Below are 23647 nucleotides of genomic sequence, written 5' to 3'. Positions count from 1 at the left end.
CTGCTCTGTCCATAAGGAAATGGAACCACAATGAAACAGGAGACCCGATGTATTCATCCAAAACTGTCTTGCATTAAGAATAACAATATCAATAAATCATATTCATATTTTTCCTCCATAACTGATCCTCCCGACTGACACTCACTACTCGTCCAGCAATCCAAGAACGCCCCAAAACGATATCATTCTGCTTTAATTGTTCTCCCTAATGAAAACAAATGAAAGAACTCAGAAACAGATTTGATGAACTTGCCAAACTTGTAGAAAATAATGATCGATCTTTTTGACCGTCCTAAGAAATTTACAAAACTTCATTACGTTTGACAATGGTTAGTGCTCTGGATGCTGGAGATCTGTCTTATTGCTAATAGATAATTTGACACTGCTGGACCAACAGTGATGAATGAGTATTAACCCTTTAACACTCGCGTCTGATCATTAGATAAATGACTCTCAGGCCAGATTGTTAAATTTCACTGGTTACGCCTCGAGAGTAATGTTTGAGCAAAGGAATTTTTGAAACGTCACATAGATGTCCATGCAATTGGCAATTTGAAAACAACCTGTGCATTCTTGATTTCAGGAGTTCACATGACTCAATGAATGACACTTCTAGATGCTCTTAGATGCCATTTCAGGCCTTTTCCAAAGTATGAAATCTCATACTTCAAGACCATCCAGTGAAACTCAAAACAAAAGTCTAAACTTCAGGAACTCAAATCAAGGTCATGACCATAAAATCTGCCCACGTCGGAACTTTGAAACTTTAGTATTGATCATGTCAGCTCATTTCAATCCCGGCCGTCACCCGCATTAGCAAACCTGGCCTTGAGACAGTCGCAATCATCCCCAGACAATCCAAAAGTGTCCGGCACTCAGAATGTATCGAGAAATAATTTGACGTTTCTTAAAATGCATTTATTGATATTTTGTCCATTTGTTCAATCGTTGGCGGTGGCAGACCACTCGGCTGGTGTGCACTTTGTCTCGTCAATATCATCTGTGGGTTTCAGGCTGGTCTTGAGTTAGATTCATTTCAGTTAAAATTTGCTGAAATTATAACTTTATTATTCACTATTGGACAGGTGTAACTTGAGATACCACCAATTTTTCATCTCTTTATTTTTCCCCTGCGAAACTTATTTAATTTAATCGATTTTTGATGAGTAACTCTGGCCTAATCGGAACGAAATCTACTGCTGGTTGTGAATCCTGCCAAAAAAGGGTGTGACATCCCGATTCTCAACAACAATTTTCGGCCCTTCTTGTGTACTGCTAAAAGACGATTCCCCTCTCTATTGTTGACATAAAGTCACAGACAAATTATAAATTCAGTCCCTGATTTTGCATCTGGATCCAGCATCCAAGTTTAATCTCGTCTAATTACTATACGAAGAAACCAACTAATCATCCTTTAGACAAAGAACAAAAGAAAAAATTCTAATTAAAATTTGCATCTCAGAAGACACATCGCTAATCAAAATTTGCATAATTATGAAATTTTCACCGCTATACATAACTATCGTTTGAAGTCAACTGATATATTATATTCTGCAGACCAATTTTTAATCTTCGCATATAATTAATGACAGTGTCTTAGTCGCTTTTAATTAAGACGAATGACGGTGTTCTCGCATGAGTTCGCCAACTGAAATGCTTAAAATAATTGTTTTATTGTATAATCACGTCGACATCGTCTCCGAGAGATCTAAGCAAGATCTTCGCGGCGGTGGATAATTCATTAGGAAGACCACTGAACCACATGCAAGAACAGTTGGCCGATTCTGGTTGATTTCAGACCGCTTCTTTGGGTTGGAAGACTCATCATTTTTATCTCCTGCTTTAATTAATCTGCTCACATCACAGTATCATCTTATTGATGAGTTATGAGCTGTTTCCAGAATTGTGGCAAAAGTTATTTTTATGCATCTTTTGGAAAGGCAAGTGTGGACGACCATAACTGGTTTGCAGCATTTATTCATTTAGAACTATATGTACATGTACCCATATATACATATTTATCAGAGACTCTAATTATAACTTACTAATCAGTACTAATCAGCAGTTAACTCTCAACCATTCACTGCGATAGACTGGCTTTTCAGGCCAGTGCATCATGACACATGATTGGCGCTTCTACTACGCAATGTGCCGCAATGATGTCGTGTCATGCAATTCTATTCATGGATAGTGCCGGTGTACTGTGAGATAGTAGAGAGACATCTATAGGCATCTTTGTAAAACCCAATCTGGCCACCTGGCTCCTAGATAAAGTCTCCCTTTTAAATTTTAAAACTCTTTAAAAGTCGTTAAATTTTACAAAACTTCGAAATTCTTCTCAGAAAATTAATTGGAAAAACACCCTGATCAAGTTCACCAGCGATGTTCTAGCGATGATTTTACATGGTTAAGGCGAATGTTTCAGTTCAGCTGACTTAATCATCATGATTCCAATTAGATTGATAAAATAATTGGTCGGGGCAGACGAGATTCGTTAAACCATCCAAACATAAGTGATGGAAACGTCAAAACATTATCCTGGCATCGCAACGGTTTTTGCTCAAATGGACACAATCTACGACTTTTGATTTCAAATCCACGATATTAAAAGATAAAACCGATTTCAACTTGGACCCACTGAAACAGAAAAGATAAATGCGTTAAGTTATCGTGTTGACTCGCGCGGCCAGTTGAGGCAGAAGCTCACATATAGATCTGACTGATAATTCTCATATACTAGTTAGTGGCAAGTATCTATTAGTTCCCTCATGGATGCAAGATGTATCTTTCGTGATATTGTCTTGACGTCCACACGAGTTCTTGCACTTGAACATGCCCGATTGGTCTCGGTTTAGCGATGGTGGGTCGTGGTCACCACTAATGAACATGGCGCACTAATATCTTGGCCCGATGATTGAGATAAGGTCAGAACGACTGTCGATTATAAATGCATGAAATGATATGTTTTCGGCAGCGGAAACATGTGTATAGCAATGTGACGACTTTGAGGCGATTAACCCTTATATTTCTAAAGACAAGTTTCAAATCATTGCCATTTTTCTTTGACATGTTTAAGGTTGGTATTTTAACGGCCGCGCAAATGAGAGACTTTTATCAATGCGACTTGCAACAAACATTGCTGCACTGAGCAATCTTTTTATTGCAGGTAAAACAAGACATTGCTGTAAGACAGGTTGCAGGGACCTACACAGATCAGCAATTTTGTCTCATGAGATAATTGTCACAGGTCTCTGCAACAAAAATGTCTCTCATGCACTGTTGCGGGAGCTTTAGAAGAAAGACCAGTAAGGCACAATGTCAAGTTTTTTAGTGATTAATTCAAGAGACAATATTCAATGCGCGGCATGTTATACAGATTTACCTAAGATTAAGAATTTGACACAATCTAAGAATCTGGGTTTGAAATTTCACCAATGGCCCTAAGGGATGACCCGTTGACTTGAACCCAACCCTCTTGTCTCTCTGAAGTACCTAACAGGCCCCCCAGAATCAAATAATCAACATTAAAACATTACCGACCCCATACCTGGCATATCTTTCCATGAAGATATCACCCCTGTAGCCGAAATGCAAATTCTAATATTCCCCATGAAATATGTATGAGCGTTAAATGCACTTAAATCATGAAGAATTTGGTGAATAAATGTGCATAACCTCGGGGTCATCCCATTAAGATTATTATCTTTAGTGAAGAATGTGGTGGCGACTCCCAGTGGCTGAATGTTGAAACCTTTACGTCAAATAACAGTAATGAGACATCCAGGGGCAATACATCTGGCATGCCTCCCCAAATTGAGAAAATTCTTTGAAATTAACTGTGAATTTTTTGGAAATTGACGTAAAGCAATCTGGGCGCCCTCTTTTTCTGGTTCTTGTATCTGAATCACTTCTAAGATGACTGAAACTGGTCAGCTAGATAATACGGTAGAACCTCCCTATCAAGGACCTCCTTGTGACTGAAATATACTGTCCTTAATTCAGAAGTTTTCTGACTAAAGAGTCATATTGAATGGAAATGGTTGGGAATAAAATCTGTGTTCTTGATAGAGAAATATGGAAGCAGTCAAAACCACATTTCAATGTTTAGTCACTTTTGGTATTGGTGTTCTCAACAAACACGCTCAGGTGAGCTGACTGAGGGGCCTACATTTTAGCTCCGACCTCACAGGGTTAAATGGGACAACCAATACCCCGAGTTTGTTATCAATTCCTCAAGTCTAATTCTGTGAAGACACGAACCACTATGCACTGCTGCCCTCTAACGGTATAAGACTATCGACATGATTCATAGGTCTTGCTACTGATAGCTCCCAACGGACAAAAAATCTCAGATCTAGAAACAGTGCATCACAGAACTTAGAGTAGAAATACTGAGGGTAACAGTGAGAAAATTGCCCCACAGTGGAAGGATTCATGATGTCTCATGAGCAAATTCCTGAGGTGCTGATGGTTATAGCTTTGGACAACAATATAAACGATAGTATCGGCCTAGTATCACAGATGCCTTTACCGGGTCTTGTCGAAGCCAACATTTCATACAGGGGGAGTATAGGCAAGAGCTAGGGGGTCCAGTTGGGTAGGTTTTACGTGCAGGAAGAGAACTTGGCCAAGCTTGACTTGTGATCAAAATAGTCCTGTGTTCAAGCATACCTGTATGATAGGCCACTTTCGCTGGGCCAATCAACTTGACATTTATACTTTGTATATCAGTCTACACAAGGGCATTGTTGAATTTTACACTTAGTTCATATTTACACAATTGGAACACTTCAAAAATCAAGTTTAATTTTCACATTTTTTGGGTCTCTTTGGGGTTCAATCAAATGACCAGACATCACAATCACTCATTATCTCTTGGGCACATACCCGTCATCTTGTGTACAAAAATGGATCAACGTCTAACATAAGATGCTAATCTTATTCCAGGGTCAATCGCGAGATGCAAGAAATCATGACCCCTTGCTCCGTGGAGATAATAGGGGATGGGTCGGAGGTGTCAAAAGTGTTCATAACTAGGACGCATGATAGTGTACATCATGTATACACGTTTCTACAGGTTTTGACTTTTAGTAAAGTCGATATGGAATTTCAGTCCGTTTCAATATAACCTTGACTAAAATATGTGTATATTTTGTGTACACATTGTATGTGGAATTTAGTTTTTTTAGGGTGGATTTTTGACACAGAGGTTGTGACACGGAGCTGATTAATACTAATTCGATTCTGTGCATTAATTGCGCGAGTGCGCACTAGAATTATAGGACGTTAAATCACCCACAAAAGATGTTGGAATAAAATCTCGCAACACCATTAGCGTGTGTGATTTTTAATCAAGTCACTGCGAGTTTGATGGCATGGATTCGCAATTAGTGGCAAAGTTAATTACTGCAAAGATGGGTCGCGGGGAAGATTCGCTTGATGAACCTGACGACACTAGCTAGGGAAATTACGCAGGTTAATTGTAAGTGGCGCGTACTTAACCCGCAGACCTAGATGCACCCTGAGGCTGTGACATATATGGTATTTAATTATCGACATAATCAACGAAAATAAAAGGATAAACTTAAGAAATATTCTCGAGGCGATCACTTGAAAATTTTCAAATTGGATTTTCGCGTTTAAGTTTGATGACTTGCTTTTATGTCCTGAGTGTTGTCTGTGAGTTTCTAATATGGTTCTGAGGGTGAAATTAAAATTCAATTTTTTCAAAAGCGAAAGATTTAATATTACGACAGAATATGACATTATCAATGAAGTCAGAAACCTTTGTGCGGAATTAAAGATAATTTAATTTTTTATTGATGGATTTCTTAATGAAAGTTCACAGGGGTACAAAAGGTTTGACAATATGTCAATTTCATCCTAAGATGATCTGAAGAGGGATTGATTAAGGAGCAATAAACCAAAAAAATCAAAATGGAGCCATTTTCATTAGTGACAATGGACTTTATACTGACTCATGTTAACGTTTTAGTTCGTGTCAATGTTCCAATAGTGTATGACATCTCTTTTAGAACCCTGTTGAAGTATCCTCTTAGAAGACTCCTACCTCGCGGCCAACTTACCCCACTGGTCAAATCCACCCCACACCCTACACCCATATCACTAACCCATCCCTCCATTGAGAGTGGCCATGGTCCTTTGAGGCAATTACAAGTCATGATCCAAACTATAATGACGAATGTACAGCTCCTGGGCTACAATAGACTAGCCCAAATCCTTAGTGTATGGTGAAATTGAGGGGTGCAAGGAACTCAAATGATTACCTTTGACCCCTTTAAACATCTTTTGACAGAATATTTGGGTGAGTTTATTGCGGATCGTTACTGGCTTATTAATTTGAATCTTTACCCACGAACAAGGCAGACAGTTTGCAGACAGAAAACAGCCACTCAAATGATACTTGGCCCACCAAAGGTGGTAGGCCGATCAAGGTGTTTCATTGCATTTCTCCCAAATAACAGCTCGATTAGCCTGCATCATTGCTGTCCAACACAGCTTGATCTACAGGTATGATAAATAACATAGACTGACTCTGGCTGATTGGCAGGCGACAGCTCAAATGGGCTATGATCAGTCAATGGAGGGTCTTCAGCTGACAGGTCAACTGCAACAGCCACTCAAATGACATTTTCAAGGAACCAACAAACTAAATTACTCATTCCGCTCCACTTTCTTGGCAATATCACACTTTTCTCAAACCGTACATGCCAAACGCAAGTACTTCATGTCCGGAATCAAAAATTAACCAACACAGTCCACTAAAGACTCCACAAGGCTAGAAGCAATACCTCTTGCGCCACACAAATGGCATTTTTAATAACTGGGCCCAATTAGCTGACAGTTGCTAACAAGTAATACTTATTAGAATTCCGACACACGGCCAAGTGAAAAATAGCGGTGGACTTAACGTCAGGTTTTCTCTAATGGCAACACTGGCCATGCATTATTAATTACATTCGTTGTGCAGCAAAAAGTGGACAGTATCATGAGGCCGATGTTAAGTCAGTCTTTAATATCAGAAAGTCTCCAAGAAGAGTTAAGGAATGGCGATATGCAAAGACCGAGGGCGAATGTATTCATTATGTTGTACTTAGTGTAACTATTGGTGATATTTATAAAGAAGATATGACCCGAAGTAGCATTTTAGGATTTACTTGTACAACACTACTTAAGGTAAAAGTATCGAAGGACGCCAATTTTTTGGACAAGATAACGAACGCTCTTGCCTTTATGGCTGGGAATCTGACCAAGTAAACCCCTTTTTTTGTAAGCCTAACAATTACATGTTAAATACAAGGGAAGGCTGCAAAAGCTCAAATCGGAGATTTCCAAAAGGAAAGAAGAGAGACGAATTCTGAATCATGAGATTCACGGGTTAAACCCCCAACTCGTGCATGGATGACAACGCACTGACAAGCAATCCCTTGAAGACTTTGAAGACATCCAAGGTGTATATCAGCTGCTCTTAATTACAACTCTGAGTGGCATACGCTAATTAGGCCCTCTTTTTATTCTACGCGGCTAATTGACACAATTAGGTTGGTGATTGGTGATGCCCTCGGAGGCCTGTCACAATCATCTTTGATCATAAGAACCGAGTTCGATGTTCTTTCCAACAGAGCTCTTGGCGTCGAGCTCCTGACAGTTAATGAAGCTTTTGTCTTTGGCGATCTGCGTTAATTTCGTTTTTAACCTCCGACATTGGGGCGATGGCCTGTCATGTGAGATGTGCGCGTACTGCTTGATGAGATAAGGCCGGGAAGCTGTAGTGTTAGCGAGGTAAATCGGTAGTGACAGCGTTTTTTCTCATCCTAACGCGGCTCCTAGCGCTCATTAGACAAAGAAGTACGGTGACAAAATTAACTCGGGTATGTTTTAGCGAGTTCCTATGACCAGTGTTGCCTCGGAGGGTAATGTCATTACCTTCGTATGGACGAGTCACCGGTGTCCAAACAGATGGCCTGATTTTTTTCTGTCTGTCATCAGTTGACATGAGACTCGGGGTGGAGAGGGTCATAAGGATTACTCACAAGAGAAGAAGGGCAAGGGAGAAACACCACACGTTACATGTAAAGTAAAAGGTAAAGTCTGTTGGGCCAACAGCCCGAGCCAATTACTGGCTCATCAGAGCTGGGGCTTATCCAAGATTCTATAGCACTAAGCGACTTCAGGAGTATAACTCCCCCTGAATGGGATGCTGGTCCATCGCAGGATAACTCCCCAATTGAACTGGTACTCATCACTCCGGGGCGGGGTGGGGAAAGTAGGGCAGATGGATTTTCCAAGATCCAAAGCGAGCAGTCCTAGCCGGAAATCGAACCCACGATCTTCGGGTATGAGTCTGAGACCTTCACTAGACCACGCCGCTCTTACATGTGACTTCAGCTGAATGGACACTTCCCATCACCATCACAATATGACCTGAAAGCTTTGTAATGAATGATAATGCCGATAGGTTGTGACAATGCTTAATATTTCGGACAATTTTCAAGTCAAATCAAACTTATTAATGCCATCCAAGAGGATTCTCAATATTAAGATATTGACACAATACCGATTCATGTCACAGCACCCAACAAAACTAAAATTTCCCTCAAGAAAAAAGATAAGTGATTGAAAACAGCCATGGTGTGATACATCATATGGGCTAATCCCATCCACGGTTTGACCTTTAATGACCCATCACACTCTTGATCTCCTGCCGAAGAAAATTTATTTGCATGAGGTACTCCGCACCTCAAATCCATTTGCGAATCCGAAGCAGAAAATTACCTATTTCCCGGCCATTAATGAGAAGTGTCAGATGGCGAAAAATGATGGATTCGGAATTATCCGGAATTATTCGCTTTCTATTGAAAATTTTCACCGTTTTGGTTACTCAGTGTTGTGTCTGGTCATAGGAGGTGTCGATTATGAATTCTGATCGCGCTTTCTTGTTGTGCGGGGCATGATTCCGCAGTGTTATTGGTCATCCCGCTGGGTCCGAGTGATTAATTCCTTTATTATCTTAAAACACATGGTAAATTAGAAAAGGTGCGCAGAGGCAACGGACATTGATGGAATGTATTCTTATACGCTGCAGGGGTCAAGGTCATGTGTAGCAAGAGCTTGGGTCTGTAAGGTGATAACGCAGGGCGGTATTTAACTTTTGGTCCTTGGTAGTGGGGAGGGGGGGGGGGGGCAATAAGCTCTCTGGAGGGGGCAGAGCACCTCTTTTTGTCTCAAAAGAGGCACAATCTGGATAAAGAACACATTTTTCTGAGAAAGTGTCCTACCCTATTGTATGGCGAGAAATCAAGGTTTGGTTTTACAAAGACCCAAAACCTTCTATACAGGATGAGGTAACAGATAACAGAGGTACCTTATTACCCCCCTCCCTCCCCCTCCCCCCAGTTTTCATCATCATTACCTAGTTCAGGTTGCCGATTCAAATGCGAAACTATGAAAATTCAACATACACCACAGCGTGGCAATAAACCTTTCATTAACACACTTCGCTATAAATCTCACCTCATTAGTAAAAGACCAGTTAAGATCCCTACCAGCGAACCCTAAATGATTTATTACGAAATCCCAACGTTTGCTAAATACAATATCTATTCTGGTGAGGCCATTAATTACTGTTTAATAGATGCAAGATATCCTATCGCATTTTGGCGTTTTTTCGGTGGTGCTTTCTGCATAAGATATGTCATGGTAATTTGGCCACATAAAGAAGAAAGAAGCGGATGTGGACTTTATCTTTTTAGTGCGTTGGCATTGCTGTCGGCATGCCAATGGGATCTGACTCGATAGTACGAGTGCTGTTGTGTGGGCGGCATGCATCCTTCCAGAGCAGGATTGAGTGCATTTGAGGGACGATACAACGATCTGCTATGGGTGTATTGGCATGGTAAAAAAGTTCAAGCGTACAGGGTGCCTCAAAATAGTTGTTGTTATAATGCAGTTTAACAGTTTCTCCTTCTCAGTTCAGTGTCTTTCATCATGTTACAGGGTGATCCAAAAACATACCCTCCCATCCCATGGAAATATATCTCCAATGTGATTGTATTTCTAGATGATATAGAGTGATGAATTGATCACTTGGTAAGTCAGGAAAGGTAGTACACGGCTTTCCCCCTCCCCACCTGCGGTTAAGCATCGGCCACCTCTCCAGAGATTGTTGTGAATGCTTATAGCAACGTAATGTTTACCCAGTTATCATTAAGCTCGAGCCAGATTGATGTGTTAACAGCGGTGGGCAGAAAAAAACAAGCAGTTCTTCTTGCATTCGGGTTTGTAAGACAACCTCGGACACAGAACTGTTCAGAAAATTAGGCGAGAAAAAAATTAGCCAGTATTTTCTATCAATCACTCCAGTAGTAAGAGAATAACGTAGCTATCCGACATGTTGTGATTACATGTATTAGAAGAAAGGATTCGAAGATTGCATTGGCCTAAACGAGATCACTTATGAATGGTAAGTTTTCTTTCATTTATTTAAGGGCTGGGGCCTGTACCTTGGAGGAGTCTCAGGCTAACCTAAAAGCATAAGAATAATGCATTAACACCTTTATGGGACAGTGTCTTTTAACCAACTTATAGCCCATTCCATCCATTTTTACCACTTTTTAGCCTTTCAGCAAAGCAACTTCAAATAAGGCATCACCCTGAAACTTTCAGTATGGCTTCATTTAGTGTAGTCTTTTATTTTTTGTTCGTTGCATGGAATTGCCATTTCTGCCCTTCTCCCAGTAATAAGCTGAACATCTGCTTCAGAGAGTCCCAAAAGAAGCAGTCAGTATTTCCTACCAATCAGTCCCATTACATCCTGGAACTGACCGAGAATCTTATCATACTCTTGCGTATTCAAACTTCCAACTTACTGAGCAACCTGCCCTGGACAGTGCCTGGGACTGAAAAATGTTTGCATCAGAAGAAAAAAAACGGTTTAGATGTGTGTTGTTAAATTAAACTATTAATGAAAGAATTTATGTGCATCAGGTAACATAGACAAGATAGTGACTTAGGCAATAAATTTGGAGGTAAATTAACCACCAGGTTACACTTTATTTAGTGCGCCAACGAACTCAGTTTAAGCATATTTTGCAATCTGTTTGCTATCCAAAGTACAAACTGGCAGAGCATTTTTCTCAACATGATGCAAATCAGGAAGAGAATGTCGTTTCATTGAAGACTCGCGCAAATACTGTTGTTTTTCCAACATTAGTGAAAAACCTTCACCTTTCCCATGACAGGCCAGCTTGGCAAGTTGGAAGACCTGCTTGATTCTCAGGAATCTTGGGAATAGATTCTCCATGAGAATAACATAATGCGCAGTTAACCACGCTGGAGCTATCAACAGAATTTAGTGATTACTTGAATCTGAAGAAAGTATATTGGAGGATTGCATTGGCCTAAATGAGATAACTTAATGGTAAGTTTTCTTTTATTATCAGGGGTGTGGCTCGTAGCATGGGGGGGGGGGGGGGGTATCAGACTAACCTAAAGCATAAGACTGAGGGATTTAGGTCACTCGAACCTGAAATCGTGATCACAGGCAACTTCACTTGCTCGTTTGCGGTTCCCATCGCATGTGCCTACGGAATGTACCCCTAACCTTGGATCGTGAGCCGCACAAATCAATGGACAGCTCTCTTTGACCTTCAAATAACCTGTTTGACCTTCGGATCCACCACGGATAAAAAGGGAAATTCCCCCGGTTCACACTGATAGCAAATAGTCATTAGAAATGTTGACTCGCTCGAGGCAAACAAAACACAGGAATGCCCTCGCCAGAACGCATCTGCAATATCCTGACTAGATGATGAGAGATTTTATCGGGGATCCTTCTATTAAAGGCCAGATTTTTACAAATATTTAAAATCTGAATTTGAAATTTTCCAATTTGCAAATTATATGAATATGCATTAAAGATATATTTAAATGTAGATTGATAAAGAAATACTTAAAAAGGGAATTTTCATCACAAGAGTATGTCTAGTCACCCCGCTGTAGCTATGGTTATTGCTAATTACTAGGGGGACGCATGTCAACAATATACACAAACAAACTGCGCCTTTAATCACAACAAACAAGCACTGGAAATTAAAACTCTAGCCAGTAATGATGAGAAATTCAATGAAACGTTGTCTCCGACAATCGAACAAATCCTAAAGCGCGATGATTGATGACTTATAGAAGGGAAACGGCCTAATGAGGCGGGATGAAAATCTTGATGAAAATCAGGAACCGTGATCGAAGGAATAATACAAGAAATTAGACGACAATCAAGCAGGGTTAACAAGGTGTGAAACAAAAGTTTTGATTCCTGAATTGGTTCTTGAGATGGCATCAGCCAGGTGTCATCTGATGGTGTTGTTTATCGGTTTCCACTTGACATTAGGGGCATTGCCATGCATCATAGCCACATGGCATGTCTGTCTAGTGACATTTCAAGTCTATCTAGTGATACTGTAAGTCTACTTGTGATATTGCAAGTCTATCCAGTGACATTGTAAGTCAAGCTAGTGATATTGCAAGTCTATCTAGTTTCATTGCAATTCTCTCTAATGACATTGTAAGTCTATCTTAGCCAGAATTATAATTTAATCAATGCAACAGTACAAGTTTCCCAATGCCACTTGTCAATTCTTTATTATCCAACTTCTGGCCTATCAAGGCCACTTTAGGCTGACGTTACATAGGCCTCATTCGTTCACTTCCCACATGTCACGTTCCAGCTTTACTTAACGTTCCTCGGTGAATGCACGGCCTTGTGGCATGCATTCAGTGAGGAACGAACGCATTAAGGGGAACGTGACATGTGGGAAGTGAACGAATGAGGCCTATGTATCGTCAGCCTTATAAGTCATTTACAGCCATATACGCATTGTTATGGCTACGATTGCATAATTCCATTGAAAGCCTTTTAGCCAGTGCAAGACAATAAGGCTCTTGCCATATTGCTAGTCTTTTACAGCCACAATGTAAATACATTGCAAGTTTTTCATAGGCACTATGCAAACACACTGCTAATCTATCACAGTCTCAATGCAAGTCTAGCCACACTACAAGTCTAGCAACACTACAAGTCTATCAAAGCTACAATATTAGTATATCGTAGCCAAATCAAGGTCACCAGATATCTATCATAGTTAAACGTCAAGTGTCCTCTGTTTCATTGCACCATGGTTTTATTCTCTCTTCAAATGTACAGTGAAATGTACAATGAATCGACAAGACGTAAACACCTTGGTGGTCAAGATATAGCAAGTTTACAACAAGCACCTTGACAGGTTTATAAAGCCACATCACAGCCTACTCAGTTTGTAACCATCAGCTTATTGACCATACTCTCAAAATATCTGACATACATGTAACCAGTTGTTTGCCCAGCACTCCAGGAAACATACTCTTGGATGCTGACAGGGTCATTGTATCATACAACTGCAGTCATAGATGTCATTTATCAAGAAACTATAAAACAGTGGTTCCAATAATATTGGGGAGATGTTGGAACTTTGATTTTTTTACTTTCAGGCCACCATTAACCAAGACTGCAGCGGACATGTAGGTTGTGAACTCAAGAGTCCTGGGTATCTCTACTAACCACAGGAGACCTGGTGCCGTAGACTGTTGGCTAAACTCAAGCACAGACTACCCTAGGGGAGCGACGGGTTTACAAGGAAGGTGGGCCGCAAAAGAGTCAGGAAAACAGTGTGCCCCTAGTTTTATAGGTTCTGAAATTGACACGCCAATCAAAAAGCATATGTGACCATCTGATATCGAATGATATCAGATGTCAGGACCTTGAATCGAACAGGTGTTATTTTAACAGCTTGATGCAATCATAGGACATATCAAATGGCGAAGAGGCGGACAACAGATAATGCATGTTATTGTCAAACACCGAATTAACCCTATGAATACCGTCAAGCATATATTTTCAGGACTTCACGGTACAGTTGCATGGCCAAAACTGAGAGTTTACTACAAGTACAGTAGAACCTCCCTTAGCGGACACCTCTCTACTAAGGACACTCTCTCTACTAAGGACACTAGTTTTGGTCCCAAATTGGGTGTTTCCATTCAATTTGACCTCTCTAATCAGGACACCTCTCTATTAAGGACAGCCATTTTCAGTCCTGAGGGTGTCCTTAATAGAGAGGTTCTACTGTATTCTACCCTGTGAGTTATGAATGTCCAAAACTGATGTAGGTGGCTACAAATAATGGCTGTTTACAATAAAGTTATTTATCAACTCAACTGGCCGCAATCAGCAGTTGCAGCTGCTGGATGCCTACCTCCAACCGTAATTGACTGATGGTGATGCCAGAGGTGTTGGGCATGAATTATGGGCCACGCTCCTTTCAACACATTCAAGGATACCAACCCTGGAGTAACATACATAGGCCAGTGTATCATACTATCAAGTATAAGGGGCCTCCAACCATCATTCTATTGAGGAATTGCCTTATTGTTGACATACATTGCCCCATCACTGAAGTTTGGTGACCAAGTAATATAATAGCCAGCCACCTACTGTCCTTGTTTAGATGGTCTGAAATAAGTCCAAATGGTATTTGGGGCCTACTGCATGGTTATTGGCATCCCAACCTCCAAAGGAACATATCAACAGCTATATTGCAGCTTTCCTTTTATTGTAAGATTCAATATGAAGTTTGTCCCACATGGGTGTACTGAGTATAATGCCAATCAGCTGCAATTTGTCACTGCCAAGAGATATGATTGGCTGTTGGCCTACCTCTCTCAATGTCAAGGGCCTTGGTGCTTTTGATTGCATGACCCCTCCCTTCTTAACTTACTTTCTTAGGAGAAACTGGGAAACCTTTCTCTTCGGAGAAAATTTAGAGAGTGTGAGGGCTTTTTAACCTTAAGTGCCCAGTTGGACAGGGCCTTCATAAAAGCTCTTTTCATTAATTCACCATTCTCACTAATTAGCCATAATGAAATGTCATATGTTATTGACATTTCGATCAGCTCTAGCCTACCAAATATATTCTTATACTAATCTTATTTGGCTAAACGACCTTATTTCCTTTCTTATGGCTTCCATGTAGGAAGTATTTATCTGGCAACTTCCGAAATCTCAGTGACGGCCAATCCTCGGAATACAGTGGACACCAATTAGGGAGCTATTTTCTTTCCTTATCGCCCAATTTATTATTTTCCCTAACTGGAATGCCATTTTCCTATTTCCTCGTCATCCTTATCTAGGGTTCATGTGTGGTAAGGTCACAACGTTTTCTTCAACAGGTGCTCATCCTAGCTTTCGCATTACATCTTTCTGGTGATACTTCGCTGGATCAGGCGCATAGCAAAAACTTCGTTGGACATTCCTTTCAATCTGATTAAAAAGGTACGGAGAAAGTGATCCCATTCTCACAAACAATTTGTGCAGGACGTTTTTGCCACTTGATTCTAATAAAACTGAATTTTGAACGATCTGCATCTTGAACGGCAAGGACGTTCCCAGTTCTAGGAACTTTACTTCAGCAATCCTCAACAACAACATTTCCTCTTCAACAATTCTGGACCGGAATATATATACACATTTGATCAAGTTTGGATTAACCTATGCTTGGTTCAATTAGGTAAATATGTTAAGTGTACAAATCAAGTGTGGAATTCTACTTCCCTGTTGTCAGCGACTCCACTCAGACTAACACGAACAGGGAAATCACAACCGATATATAACATGCCTTGTGCAACCAATATCAGTTGTCCCTCTGATTCTTGTGTAATGACTCCTCATCAGTCCTTTTATTCTTGTACAATCACTCCTCATTGGTCCTTTGTTTGTTTAACAACCACTGTTCATCAGTCCTTTGATTCTTGTGCAACCACTGTTCATCAGTCCTTTGATTCTTGTGCAACCACTGTTCATCAGTCCTTTGATTCTTGTGCAACCACTGTTCATCAGTCCTTTGATTCTTGTGCAACCATTGTTCATCAGTCCTTTGATTCTTGTGCAACCACTGTTCATCAGTCCTTTGATTCTTGTGCAACCACTGTTCATCAGTCCTTTGATTCTTGTGCAACCATTGTTCATCAGTCCTTTGATTCTTGTTCAACCACTGTTCATCAGTCCTTTGATTCTTGTGCAACCACTCCTCATGAGTCCTTTGATTCTTGTGCAACCATTGTTCATCAGTCCTTTGATTCTTGTGCAACCACTGCTCCTCAGTCCTTTGATTCTTGTGCAACCACTGTTCATCAGTCCTTTGATTCTTGTGCAACCACTGTTCATCAGTCCTTTGATTCTTGTGCAACCACTCCTCATGAGTCCTTTGATTCTTGTGCAACCATTGTTCATCAGTCCTTTGATTCTTGTGCAACCACTGCTCCTCAGTCCTTTGATTCTTGTGCAACCACTGTTCATCAGTCCTTCGATTCTTGTGCAACCACTCCTCATTGGTCCTTTGATTCTTGTGCAACCACTGTTCATTAGTCCTTTGATTCTTGTGCAACCACTCCTCATCAGTCCTTTGATTCTTGTGCAACCACTGCTCATCAGTTCTTTGATTCTTGTGCTACCACTATTTATTTGTCCTTTCATTCTTGTAAAACCAAGTTTCATTTGTCCTTTGGTTCTTCCGCAACCAATAAACTTTTATCTCTTGTACAACCACAAGCCACCTGTCTCTTGTACAACCAAGAACCTTCCATCTCCAAGGTGAACATCATTCAGCATGGTGTTGGTCATGTTGTCACATGAAAAGCACTCCTAATAGATAGTGGACCCAGCTGGTTGGCAGGATACAGTCTCTCATTAGTGGTTACTTATCAATCTCTAACTAACATTTAAGACAATTTATGCGGCGATAGACTCCAGCTCGTGTCCTTTCCTCTGTCATTATCACAGATTTATCACATGAAGGTAGGTACAGATAAGACTGTGGTTGACAATAAGATACTCTGATGATAAACATGGACTTCTAATGCTGGTCCCTTATTTGATCTGAACTTGTAACACATGAGACTAGGGTTCTTATTTTACTCCATTTTGTAGTCGGGCCTCTTCTTCAGATCTGAACTTGTAACAGATGAGCCTCCTGCCCTTTTTTACTCCATATTTGTAGTTGGAACCTCTTCTCAGACCAGAACTTGTAACACACTGACAAGGGTTTGTATTTTACTCCATTTTCATTGTTGGAACTTCTTAATTTGCTCTTTGGTGATAATGCATATCACTGCAGCTTCTTGTGAAGCAACAATTGGTCCAGTTACACTAGCAGGATACTCTTCCTGGATCGTTTGACGAATATGGACTTGCTCTATAACGCTGGCTTATCTCATCATTCTTGATCAGGAGGAAACATATCTTTTGGTAGGTACTTCTTTTGAGTTTGCTTGTTGGTACAGTAGAACCTCTCTGGACGTCAAATCCTAACATTTTGTTGTCACCGAATCCAATACTCATGAGGAGGCTGATGTCCTTAAGTGGCAAACCTGGAGTTTTACCTCTGAGCTATGTAAATCTGTTGATTAGGTAGGGCCTGCTAAAATTTTAGGTTTGATGGAGCTAATCCACGCCTTTTTTTCAGATGGCTCATTGACGTACATGTATTGGATGGACATTTGTTTTTGCTCAAGGCCGAACAGATTGAAATTGGGTCAATTATATGTACAGGCCACATAATGAGTGATCGGCAGGTCAGTGTATGCTGTGCTATAGTCCTAGGCAGTAGGTTCAGGATCTTGCCAGGTTCTAAAAGTTCAGGTTGCCAAAATTGGATACCTCCCGGATGGAATGTTGGTAACAACAACTCTTCCTATCATTGGCTTGTTTCTAAACCGATATTTCCAGTCTTGACACTCGAAGCACTGAATTCGTACCTCACAACACCTTTCGTAATAGAAAGTATTTCGAGGACCATATTTTCAGAATTCCAGTGTGTCAAATTTGTAAAATTTGCATTTAGTTTTGAAGACACCTTCCCTAATTCCTGAGGACTGAATTAGGGGGACGAGGCTGACCATGGTACTTTGACATCATACTCAAAACAAGTAGACCCCACTCTAAACATAAGTCTTTTAATGAGTCGATATCATCACACTGAGTTTTTACATTATCTTTAATTAATCGGTGTTGATTAAGTGCCAGACATGCTTTAATACCAGGAGCATTTTGCTGATTGTTTACCGATTGCCAATCCATCATCTAATTAGCAAAATACAGGCAACATTCTGCAAACAAATCGTATCGTTTCATTTGCCTGGGCTGAGCAATCATAAGCAGGGACATGGATGTATCACACAGAGTTAGAAACTGGTAGGTTAATAATTTCATATTTTTTTCACTAGGGTTTCATCCACTCTCCTTACGCTGGGCCGGAACTCTATTTATTGATGACGTTGTTTCGTCCCTGCTTGAAGTAACCTCCATTGCCTTGAATTGCCTTTAGGCCATTTCTTTTTTGTGAGACTTCAAGGGCATCTGGTCACGCGAAAGTTTGTGACATGGTTACCCTGATACATTAAAACATTTTGTTTGGAACTGTTCCATTTTAGATAGCACGTGTTTTTGCAATTTGATCCTCAATGTGAGTATGAATTGGTGACCAGGGGGCATTTTTAGTCTGATTGACTCCTGTGGAGAATGGGTTTCACCATCTATGTTGTGATTTGCCAGACCTGTTTCTTACTATCCATCAACACGGGCCAAATTTGACTGAAGTACATGTAAGAAATTATACAATACTCAGTCCTTAGACGCTATTGCTGTAAGTCCCAATTTTGCTAAATATGCTAAAGGGCAGAGATTAGCAAAGGCAGAAGAACATAAGCAGCGGTAATTTTTCCAAGACCTTTGTCCTCTGATTAGGCTAACGATGTGACACTCCGCTCAAAGAAAAGGCGATGTCAATGCCGGGACTAATTAACAAAACATTTGCAGTTGCTTTGATTTGAGAGAGGAGATATTAAGAGGAAATGGGGACCTGTAAACGCACATCGCATCTTCTGCGGGAGTTGAAACGATCTTGTAATGAATCGTTAATGACGAAGCGAACTTGTCAACGAAAAGTCTTCAGAGGTGTGAAAAAATCTGAAGACAACGCAAGGTTGTTAGTTGTACCTGTCAAAGGTGATTAATGGATGAAGAGATAATTAAGGGTAATTTCATGTTAAAGTGGATGGGAATCTGTGCACATTTGTGTACATTGATACATGTATATGTAATCTAGAGAGGATTGATGTACTCCACAGTTTTGAGTTGTCATTTGGCTCATTTCACCTCATTTTGATGTAGATTCATATACTGTATTGAGAGGAATGTACACACATTTTAGTATAGTTAGCTTGAACATGTTAAAAAGTTAATTAACAATTTTCAAGACTTTTTATAATCTCATTTTAGGTGTCAACAAAATTCTCACCTTTTCAAATATTTTTTTGAAAAAATTATTAAATTAAGAGCTTTGAAGACAGTTTATTAAGGATCTTTGAACTGACAGAGGAAAACTTAATGTGATTAAGTCTTTTAAGATCTTCCTAATTGGTGATGCTATTTGAAGGATAAAAATCTATTTGAGAACTGTGCCACTGTCTGGTATTCTTAAAACTGCTCAGATTTACGAATTTAAACTTATTCCAACCTTAGGTTTTTACTGGGCTGTTCAAAATATCCTACACTTGTAAGCATTTTGTGACAGGTTTCATTTAATGGTACTTTTTCTCTTCATATCTTTTCAGAAGATTGGTGTCAACCAAAGAAATAACCAACCTTGGTGAAGCAATATTACAATATTACGAAAAGGAAACCAGCTTTAGTGAGGCCACAATATTACGGAAAGGACCTAGTCCTCAGAAACAACAGAACTGAAATGCTACACAAGTGGAGTAGGAAGTTTGAACCGGATACTTCAATGACATAACAAATATATCTTGAGTGTCCAGGAGAAGATTTGAACCTTACTTTACAGATTTACACTAAAGCTGCCAACATTGTTGGTAAAAGTCCAAGGTCCACTTTTCATTATGTATTCTTGATGACTAAGTTTGAAATGGATATCGAAAGCATGTAGTCAGTTGAATTCAATCAAACAGTGACGAACATTCACAAGATGAGATTTTTCAAAATGTTCAGGCATAAATGTTATTCCCAGGATGGGCCAACTACATTTAAGGTGTTACCAAAACTGTTGATACCAATTCTCAGAGTCAATGTTTCCATTTTTTAACCCACAATCACTTAAACACTTTGGATTTCAATTCAACCAATATGGACGATAATAACAGATCGGACACAAACTGCACCGACATTGACAATGCCTACCTCCGAATCTTTGACAATGAGACGTTCACAATGGACCTAGTGGTCCGATTCCTCATCAGCCTGCCGCTAAACTCGACCGGGATCATCCTGAATATCCTCTGTTTCTTCATAGTAGGACGGTTAAAGACTGGACTACGCTCAACAACGCGGGCGCTCCAGGTTTTAGCACTGACGGACGCATTCTTTTTAATGAATAGCATCATGACATTCGTTTTACCATCAATTCACGAACACACCGGATTACTTGCAAACTACTATTTTCATTTTTACATGCCCGGGTTCAAGTTCATCCTTTTCTGTTATACATATTCGCGGATCGTGACCCTGTGGATGGTCGCAGCTGTGACCTGCCAGCGTTATTTTGCGTTACGTATGCCGCTAAAAGCCAAAGCATTTTTAACCTCACGATTGTTATGCATTGTGGTCATCGCCATTGTCTGTGTGGCAATTGCATTTTCAATTCCAGTGATATGGAAAGTAGAATACGGGACTTGGCTGGACTGTAGAACGAACATAACATACCAAGGACCTCGAGTTGTACTCACTGACCACACCGGCCACGGAAAGGGACCCGCATACTTCATTTTGGAGGCCCTCTTTAACACACTTCTTCCAATGATAATAGTGTTCGTCCTTAACATATCATTGATCAAACGCTTGAAAATAGCGTCAAAGCGTTTAAAAGAAAAGACAAAATCTGAAGCAAAAAGTAAGGATGTGACTCTCCTTTTTGCGGCTCTAGCAACAACGTTTGTAATCTGCACACTTCCGGAAGTGATTTTCAGAATGATCTACAGTATTGATACATTCGTTTACCAAGTGTTAAACCCAATATATTCATGGCGATTCATGTTGATTTCTAATCTATTTCTAGATCTGAACTCGTGTGCTAATATCTTGGTGTATTATGTCGCCGGATCGCAGTTTAGGAAAGCTGTGAAGGATTTTATTAGATGCGGGAAAAAGGAATATATCCGACCGTCTTATTCGTCTAGTCAGGAGTTGTCCTCCCCGGCAAAGAATGCAATTATCAAGACGAACTTTTAGGATTTTCATCGAGGATAGCGTCTATCAACAAAATCTATTAAGGACACTAGTTTAGGTGGTCACCTCTTTCTTAAGGACACCACTTGTCATTCTGGAGGGTGCCCTAATAGAGAGGTCCTACTGTATTTCCAATCTATTTTCATTCAGATGAAGATGGAGGACTGTCATGAGGAGAATGTCCAAAAAAACAATTTCACGTACGGCAGAACTTTTTTGGTTTGAAAAAGCTGAAATAAAGTTGTTATCTACCATAATCAAACTTGTGAAAATGTTATATAATAGGCCTATAGACTTTGGCGAATTGCAAAAATAAGAGGTTTAAAAATATATGGGTTTACAGAAGATCAATATTTCTTGATTGAAATAAGACATTTTATGGAGAATTCCACACTTCATATCAGACTGATGCACCAAACTAAACTATACATTCCAACCAAATCCATTTCAAACCAATATCGGATGACAATTTTCCAACCTCTTGCCCAGACTGAAACAAATTCAATCTTAGTGGCTGGGAAAATTTGTCTTAAATCAGGCTTAGTCACCTCTCTTTGATCTTTCAGTGAGCTGAGAACAATCTGGTAGATTCTGCAGCCTAATATCACCTTAAAGTGGTTCAACTAACCAGTCAGATATTTCCATTAAAGGCCATGAAAATCTATCGCCATCTTAAAGGAATAGTTTGTTCAAAAATTTTAAATCTGAATTTGAAATTTTCCTCTCGTGTAAATATGAACTTGTGCTGGTTGAGGTGGCTTGGTTGAAAGTGTGCATCAATAAGTGACACACAATGATACTGCCTTAGCCTGCGAAGGTACGGTAGAAGTTGACTTATTCGAAAAATAGGAGGGACTGGACCTTTAAGAGAATACTGTTCTAGTAAGGCCTAAATATCAATAGATGGTGCCACTGCATCTGCACAGATCCCAATCTCTCGACAACGGTTATAATTACTCGAAGCAATCGTGATGCATTATTTACTAGCAATCAAAAAGTTTAGTATCTGAGCTGATGGCAATTTGCTCTGGCGTTCTCTACAAACAAGGTTTGCAATTAACACTGGCTAATAAGTGGGACACACGAGAATCGTTTATCCATTTCGTGCCGGGACATCTCCATTGTTTAGAGCTGTGCAAGGCAGCGAGGGCTCCCACCTGCACAGGCAAGCTCTACCAGCAGATATGGATTTTTTCGTAAGGGAGGAGAGGAGTTTCAATTATTTGTTAAATGACACACAATGATACTGCACTGAGTTGTATAGAGTCAATCACATGCTCCTCTCATGGCTGCAAAGGGTGTGAATGAGGGAGGAAGGTTGTCTGGGGCTGGGCAAGGCAGTGCCGGGCGCAACCTGCTGAGGTCTAGTGGTACCCGTGGGTAACATTTGAGAATGAGTGAGAGAGGTAGGAGATGATTACCTGCGCCACGTGGATCAGTGATGTACATTTGACATCCAAAATCTCTCTTTTTGTTATGATGTCATCTTCACAGCCACATTACACGAAATGTCAAATGCAGGCAAAGGGCTCCCCAGTGATGCACCAGCTTCCGCAATCCTTTGAACAACAGCAAGTTCCCTGGCAAACTGAATGGTCAATTCCTCCAAGGGAGTGAGTTCACTGAATACAATCACCATTCTAGGACTCAGAATCTCAGCCCATATTAACAATGTATTGGCCAAGAGAGGAATATGATACAGTCGTTTCTAATTGTAAGAAATCGTCAAGAGAGATTGCCAAGTGTTCCCGTCTCACACGAATGTATTATTCATATTCAAATAAGTATGTATGTGTTCGGCTATGTCAGTTCCAGGCCATGTCTATGACCAGGAAATTCCTTCACTTAAAGGTTAAGTCCATCTCCAGTTTATCATGAAAAGGAGCACATGTCCAGTGTGCAGTTTTGTACAGTAGTTATGCTACCAGTATGTCAGTATGTCAGTTCAGAAACAGAAGGACCAGTGATATTTTTTATCAAAAACTCATATTTACTCAAAATGTAGCCTGATTCCGCTGGTATGGAGACTGAGATGAGACCAGTTAACAACAACCGTGTATGAATAGAGACGTTGAAATACACGCCAATTTTTAATTTGCATTTGGAAAATTGTAGGCCTATCACTGCCACGAGGCTGAACCGGAGAGATGCATTTGTCTTATAGTTCACCCAGAATTTCCTGCGCTTTCCAAGAGACATTGCCAGCATACGTCACCAGCAGTTTACAGACAATCGCGAATGACCACAGCTCCGAGTTAATTGCAACAGCTCAAGAAAACAGCATTGTCATCTCCATCC

General features: G+C 40.2%; 2 protein-coding genes across 3 annotated transcripts in view; one reads left to right on the top strand and one right to left on the bottom strand.

The window, feature by feature from the left end:
• The window catches only part of LOC135495425 (thiamine-triphosphatase-like), a 182613-nt gene that overhangs the window by 21276 nt on the left and 137690 nt on the right, over nt 1-23647 (bottom strand). The gene's annotated exons all lie outside the window — the stretch shown is intronic.
• On the top strand, nt 17829-21708 carry LOC135496010 (FMRFamide receptor-like). Its single transcript, XM_064785112.1, has 2 exons — nt 17829-18301; nt 19723-21708. Exon 2 carries the CDS (start codon nt 20252-20254, stop codon nt 21350-21352), a length of 1101 nt encoding a protein of 366 aa, XP_064641182.1. The 5' UTR covers nt 17829-18301; nt 19723-20251; the 3' UTR covers nt 21353-21708.

The sequence above is a fragment of the Lineus longissimus genome, chromosome 11 (genome assembly GCF_910592395.1).
Source record: "Lineus longissimus chromosome 11, tnLinLong1.2, whole genome shotgun sequence".
Classification (NCBI taxonomy): Eukaryota; Metazoa; Nemertea; class Pilidiophora; order Heteronemertea; family Lineidae; genus Lineus; species Lineus longissimus.
Note: the sequence above shows the minus strand (reverse complement) of the source record. Positions and strands in the feature narration are given on the sequence as shown.